The sequence below is a fragment of the Rosa rugosa genome, chromosome 6, assembly GCF_958449725.1.
Source record: "Rosa rugosa chromosome 6, drRosRugo1.1, whole genome shotgun sequence".
Lineage (NCBI taxonomy): Eukaryota > Viridiplantae > Streptophyta > Magnoliopsida > Rosales > Rosaceae > Rosa > Rosa rugosa.
This window is the reverse complement of record NC_084825.1, coordinates 19,382,781-19,389,894: the sequence shown is the minus strand read 5'-3', so window position 1 is coordinate 19,389,894 and position 7,114 is coordinate 19,382,781. Positions and strand designations below refer to the sequence as shown.

Below are 7,114 nucleotides of genomic sequence, written 5' to 3'. Positions count from 1 at the left end.
CCAGCAACATCGACGAGGAGCTCTCCGCCGCTTCCACGACCATCTTATTAGACCGGCTCGCCCAACGACTCGTCGTCCGGCTCATACGTGCTGGCATTCCGCGACCCAAAAATTTGGGCCAACGCCTACAGAGCGTGCGAGTCAAAGATCCTACACCAGTGCGAGACCGGGTCGAGAATCGGGTGCACCCTCAGCGCATCGAGCAAGTGTAAGTCGCCGTGGTGGCGGTTTCTGATTGGGCAGAAAGCGCCGGAGTTGAAGTAGAGGGCGGAGTGCGAGGAGAGAGAGACGGAGGGGTGTTTGGCTACGGCAAAGGAGAAGTGCGTTGGGTTTGCGAGAGACAAGTGCTTGCAGCCGTTTAAGGAGAGTAATACTGTCAATAGATGTTAGATTGGGTAAATGAGAGTAAAAAACTCTTAGTGGAATAAGTGGGCAATTTTTAAGCTCAAATTGAGTAAGTGGTCACGGCCCCTGTTTATATGCCACAAAACCCAACTAAATGTGGGTTTCGGGTCAGATATCCTCCCAATAAAACCCGACCCGACCCAATTTGCATCATAACCTAAATTTACAACTTGATTGGGGCTTCTTTGATTTCTGAGCTGAATTTACAAAGACTGGGGGTTGATTGGTTTGATTAGGTTTTAGGTGTCCACTATTTGATTTGAAAGTTTGGTTCTTCTGAGGAATTTGTATTTGATTGATTGCAGATAGAGGTTCTTTTCTTCTTCTTCTTTTCTGTGTTGCAAGTGTAGTAGCTACTTCTATCTTTCTCCGCCTCCAAGGTAAGTTGTTTATTTGAGAGGTTTGGATGATACCTGCATTGCCTTGCGTTTCTTTTTGGGTTTGGAGCTTATTGTGAAATTGTCTGATTGATAATCTAGCACACCCATTTCGATTAGCTTCTCGCTTCTCAATTTGAGGGAGCAAAACTGTGGGGGTGGAGAGAGAGAGAGAGCAAAGATATACAGATGTCTTGTGTGTGACTTTGGTCCAGCTCCATGCTTATTCTCTCATTAATATTCTAATAACATTCGATGGTCAAGAGCTAGGCTATGAGAAGGCTACTGTTTTTCAAACCATTCAAATATTTGACGGACTTGAGAGATTTCTACTATACTTCTGATCCCATCCATGAATAAGGGCATTATTCGTATACAAATTAATCAAGAAGATTAGTGTTAAGAAGTATTTGGTTGTATATCACCATCAACATATGTCGCCTAATGAGAGATAGATACAGAGGACCCTCTTTGATTGTTGGTCTATAGGCAATTTTAGGTGACACCGATTGACAATTTAAACAAGTATTTCTCATTTGCAGAGGAATAGGAAAAATGAAATCTTGATTATGGGTTTTGATTTAATTCCAATAATATGTAGTTGAGGAATGGAAAAGAAATTTATTTGATCTTTTTGTGTTTGGGTTTGTAAATTCCATGGTCTCCCAATTTTGTGCAGCCAATTCGGATTTGAGTTTCGAATCTCAAAACTCTTGCTTGCTTCTCAGACCATCATCGCCATTGTTGAAGATCCACCTCCCAGGTCCACTTCCCTTCCCTCTAACTCATGTGTGTGTGTGTGTGTAAATATAGCTTCAGTTTTGTTTATTTGAATCGTTCTTCGTCAATGGTGTGTTTGATTTGTTTAGAAAAGCTAAGAAGCTATACGAAATTCGTTCGAGTCTTTTGAGTTTTGGGTTCTACAGAGAAAACCCAAAATGGGTTCTGCATGGTTAGTCAATCAAGTTGAATTTTTTGATCCTCTGAGAAGAATTAGTAATAAAAGAACGGACCCTTTTTTTTGTCTTTGGTTTAATTTTGAACGTGGTGTATATTACGGTTTCAGTTCTGTGCAGGAGTGTGATATTTCTGATGTTGAGATTAAGTGTCGACTAGGGTTAAGTAGAAAATTAGAGGCAGGAAACAGTAGAAAAGAAGCGGGCTGAGTCTAATTAAGCTTTAGGGTTTAAGTATGGATAGTGAGATTAAGGTTGTTTACTTTCATTGCTGTTTTGTTTGGCCCCTTCAATTCTCGCCCAAAAAACAAAAAAGCTTCTTTTTTCAGAAACTATTCCTATGGTTTTCTTGCTTTGATTTTCAGAAACTATAGAATCTGTCCATTTTTTTTCTTTTCTGTTTTTCATTATGACTCTATGGACCATTTTGCATAGATTGTTTTACATCTATCACAAATCAGTTAATTATCATGGTCTAACAAGTCTAAATGGTTTTTTAAATGCAGAGTGCACTTCAAAATTTCCAATCTCGGGGTATATTTTTAAACTTGATTTTTATTTATTCACTCTTTCTCATTCATAGTAGATCAATGTTTGATTCATGTCAAAAATCCTAGAGCTTTATATAAAATGGTAGAGAATCTTTTTCTGCAAATATGTTTGGTTAAACATTCTGAGCATTTCTAAAACGTTGCAAATGCATGATTCCAACTCCTCTTAAGTTGAACATTGAAACATTGGAATTTATTTGTCTTAATTGATCAAGGAACTTGGTTCTTAATCTGTGAATATTCATTTGAAGGCATTTGGAGATGGAAAAAAAAAAAAAAAACTGTATTGTATCTTTGCCGTGTTAGTTTATCAAGTGAATGGTTTGTTTGATGATCCGCTATTAAGAAATTATGCTTTTGGTGGTTTTTGCTAGCTCATACTTTTCCAGCTTTGAATTTGTGTTCAGTTTGGAATTCTTTCGCATCACAGCATATGAATTGGAATTCCTCGGTCTCTGTCTGCCAAATGGGACTTGGTCTCTGTTTTGTCTTTGTTTCTTCTAATCCAGTAAACATGATTGAATTTTCTACCAAGAAGTTGGGTTTTTATAAGAGATTTGAGTTTGAAAATTGAGGTCCAATTTTTCTTTATGAATTTGGGTGTTGTGCGGCTACTAGAGCATGTGTAATTGGATGAAGGGACGCTCGAATTGACAGTTATCTTCTATGAACCGTGCTAATGCTTTTGGCTGGGCTTATGTTAATAACTGGCACAATACTTGGGAGCTCCTCTTTGTTTATTAGATTGGTCCTTTAATTGGAGTAGTTTTGGCTGCTAGAGTCTTCAATATTTTGTTACCTCCACCAGAAACAAAGGAGAAGAAAGTCTGAAAGGAGTTTGAATATGTAATTCAATAACAGATATATGAATCTTTAATTTCTGTATATGAATGCTATCTTCTATCAAATCTGCAGTTTTGATCTTTATTAATTGTGATTAAATGAATGCTATGTCAATTTGTTTTGAAATTATATGTTAAAGTGTTAGCTGTTTGACAATTTTGTCAAAAATACTATTCCAATTAATGTAATATATGATATTTTATCAGTTTGATTAATAATAAAGTCATTTTCAATTATATCTTTAATTATTGCAAAGCGCGGGTACCATTGCTAGTAGTAAATACTTCTCAAGATCAAACCTTTCCTCATCAGACCACTGAGAGTTAGGGTTTTACAGAGCCTTGAAAATGGAGCCCGAGAGAAAGCTAACGGCGGCGGCTGTGGCAGCATTCCAAGAAGGGGTCGGGTTGGTTCTGTCGCGGTGGTCGGCGCTTCAATTGGCCGTCGAGAACGAGTGGGGTGGCCGTGAATCACGCCTCAAGGCCGAGCAACTGGTCTCTGATATCGTCTCCTGGGTCAATTTCTCCACCGGTAAGTTCAACTCATCAAGCTTTCTCCTTTTTCTGCGAATTGATCTGTGATTTTGATTTTTTGTGCTGAAATTATTAGAGCATTGTTTGTGCGTGGATGTGTTGAGAGTTTAATCTAGTTTTTTTGGCATAAAGTTCACTTCTTTTGTTCAGAAATTGTGCTTCTGAGAATCGATACTCAGGTTTTTTTTTTTTTTTTTTTGGCCTTTTCTGCAAAATGAGTTTGTACTTTTTTGCATAAAGAAGAATTATTAATGTTACTTGTTAGTTCTGGCATCTCCTCATGTATATAAATTCAAAATGTTAAAGTTACGTCGCTTGAATCAGTACTAGCTGAATTTGCTGGCCATGAATTTGTATGAAATGAATTGTGTAAACTGTTAGCTATATGGTGTGCTATACTTGATATGAACTAGCAGATAGGGCTATGAGATTTGAAGATCCGTATCTGTTTTATTTGTCTTTTTATGGATGTGTCTTGTGTGTCTGTGCTTCCCCAGTATGGCTTAAATACTTTGTAAACTCGTGCTATTTTTCTCTTAGAATGTGTCACTCCTGCTCTGTTATATACTATTTCTTCATATCATCTGTCTCACCTGATTTGATTAATTTATAGGCACGATGAGTTTTATGTCCATTATATTGGAGATGTGACGAAGAGTGAATATTTAACTATAGGAAATTAGTATATCTGAAGAATCTGTTATTCAATTCGCAACTGACAGTGTAATTATTCCCGTTTTCTTGTAAATTGGTCTCTAATTTTGTATCCCTTGAAGGCAGTAGTTTCTTCACACTAGTGTAATTCCTGTTTGATTGTAGTTTTGTGTCAGCAAATATGATTTTTAACATCAGTTTGTGAAACAAACACCCACAAAGTTCTTTATTCAATAAAGACCTGTATACGAACTTGGGCATTTCTGGTAACCCCAGATATATTGCTAATCTTCGTGAGGAAAGATATTGTAACTCTTACCTTTTGCATAGGTCAGGTGTCCTGATGAGTGCTTAATCTGAAGGATGATTAAGACAATTACATTCAAGTTTCTATGTTTCAAGAGACCAAGAAAGTGCTTTTTCAGTTTTTGTTGTATGAAGCTGTGGAGAGCTGTGTAGTGGTTTTGTTTGGTTATAGTGTAGCTTTTGACCCCCTTCTCCTTTCTAATTCTTTGACCCGTTGAATTTAATTGCAGCTGGTTTTAGTTTGCCATATTTTTGCTCATTAATGTTAAAAAGTGATCTTTCCTCTAGTTTTTTTTTTCTTTTTATTGGATCTTTACCACAGGATTTGTCAATTTTGTGCTAGAATATGCTTCTGCAATACAAGTTCCGATGTGTGTGGTTCTTTTTGAGAGCATTATTATGCCAATGCTGTGTTTAGATTTGCTAAGAGTTCAATCCAGGTCTTATGGCACAAAGTTATTTTTTTAATTAGTTTATTTTATTTTTGTGTACAAAGTTATCTGCAAAAGTAAGGACCTTTGCCTCATGAGCTGTCAATTTTGTAGAAAAAGATGGTATGTAATCTGTGGAGAGATGTGCTTGTGTAGCAGTAGGAATATGATACAGTGATATAGTACACATTATGTAGGAATATGATACACTGATATAGTATGCATTATGTGGATTTTCTTACAATGATTAGTGTTATAGTTCTGACAGCCATCTGTTCATTCTTTTTCAGAACCTCTTTATATAGATGATTTAGAAGAAATGCTCATTGAAGCTATGAGTTTTCTCAATACTGTGATAGAGGATGGTAGCATTGAGGAGGTATGTTACATTACGCCATTTTCTTAGGTGACATGTTGCAACATCTGATAGTATCTTGATGGATTGTATTACAAATAAATTTTGTTATGCTATGCCTGTGGTGGGAAATAGACAAATATCTGCTTGCCCTGTAGATAGTGTACTTGACTTAAAAAAAATGAGGAGCCATTAAGGATTTGTGAGATCTCCGTGTTCTGTATGTCTGACCTTCAGTATTTGGTTAATTAATCGTCTTTAGTAACTCAAACTCTTTTATTGTTAACTATGGCTGGCATTAACCCAACATATCTACAGCTGTAGTCAGCTGATTCTCTGCACAAGTAGCTGAAAAGCTAATGATTATGACTAGTGGGTATAAGGGATGCAATTTTGTGCTTCTGTGTTATGGTTTTTCTTTTCTTCCTTTCTTTTGCGGGTTGAAGTTAGCTGTAAAGTTAACGATTATGCATAAAGAATGCTCGGAGAATGTGTAGATTGTATTTCAAGTCTATTGAAAGCTTAACGCTGGTTGACATCGGGGATGCAATTTTGTATCAGCAGTTTGTCCTTTTATGGTTTATTTTTCCTTTAGAGCACAAGTAGTTGGAAAGTTCATAAATTATGCATGCAGAATGTTCATCTTGTAAATTCTATTGAGAGCCCAAGGGAATCTGTAACTGTGGATATGAGGGATGAAATTTTAGACTAGCTGTTTTATTTTGTTGTGTTTTTAACTTTTAATTGGCTTCGGATTTTGCACAGGTAGCTGAAAAAATAATGATTATGCATGAAGAATGTTTGGATTGCAATTTCAAGTCTATTGAAAGCCTAAGGGAAGCCAATAGTCGAAGAGTTCCTACTCCTCATGTTAAACAGGTAAGTTCTATTTAAAACCCTGTGCATTAAGAGTTTTGACAGTTCTATGAGTTTGCCAAAGTTTTGTGTTGAGGACATTGGTTTTTGGGTTTATCTTGTTCAGCAGAGTGCTCAAAATTGAGTAATGATCGAGTATATGATAAATTTTTGCATTACAATAAACTCTTCATTCTGTTCCTTACTCATGCCAGGTTGTCAATGATGAAGAAGACAGTGACGAGGATGATGATGATACTGATCCTGGCATGAATAAAGATGATTCATCAAACATGATTGTGGACAAACCAGAGTCTCATGCAGTAGAGCCAAAGACCAAGCAGGCAGTTGAAGCAGAAGATGGTTGGGAGGTAGTTGGACTAAGAAGAAGTAGGGGTAAAAGGAATTAGGTTAAACCCCTTATATTCAATATTATATGCAGACCCAGTTGTTTTCATACCATGTAAAAGACGTTAATCAGCTTTATATATGATTTTGTGATTGTTCTTGAAGCATTTGGCTAAAATGCAAGTTTAATTTACGAACCAGAATCTCAACCTCATACAACATCTCTTTCAAACTTTTATCAAAATCTTTGCTCCCGCTTCCATCTCTTACACATGAATATTTAAATATTTAACGGTTGATTTGCGCAAATGTAATTGAAAAGTAAATCTTTTAAAAAATTTCTGAACTAATCTTCATTTTAGTGATTCTTATTAAAAAAGACTTCCATATATATGTTGATCTAAGAAGAAATTAACTAAACAACATTAATGTAGTCCTTATTAATTTATTTATTGAGGTAATACCCTCATGATTTTATTAATATTTTACAATACAAACCC

At 36.1% G+C, this 7,114-nt stretch overlaps 1 protein-coding gene across 5 annotated transcripts; it reads left to right on the top strand.

The window, feature by feature from the left end:
• The first annotated feature begins 574 nt into the window (after positions 1–574).
• On the top strand, positions 575–6,778 carry LOC133714061 (pre-rRNA-processing protein TSR2-like). Of its 5 annotated transcripts, none has more exons than XM_062140072.1 (7): positions 575–785; positions 1,462–1,545; positions 2,245–2,272; positions 3,470–3,663; positions 5,347–5,435; positions 6,177–6,290; positions 6,482–6,778. In XM_062140072.1, exons 4-7 carry the CDS (start codon positions 3,480–3,482, stop codon positions 6,674–6,676), a joined length of 582 nt encoding a protein of 193 aa, XP_061996056.1. In that variant the 5' UTR covers positions 575–785; positions 1,462–1,545; positions 2,245–2,272; positions 3,470–3,479; the 3' UTR covers positions 6,677–6,778. The 5 variants fall into 5 exon arrangements, with proteins under 5 accessions (XP_061996056.1, XP_061996057.1, XP_061996055.1 ...); XM_062140076.1 differs by having other exon boundaries at positions 582–716; XM_062140073.1 differs by lacking the exon at positions 2,245–2,272 and having other exon boundaries at positions 3,384–3,663.
• Positions 6,779–7,114: the final 336 nt, after the last annotated feature.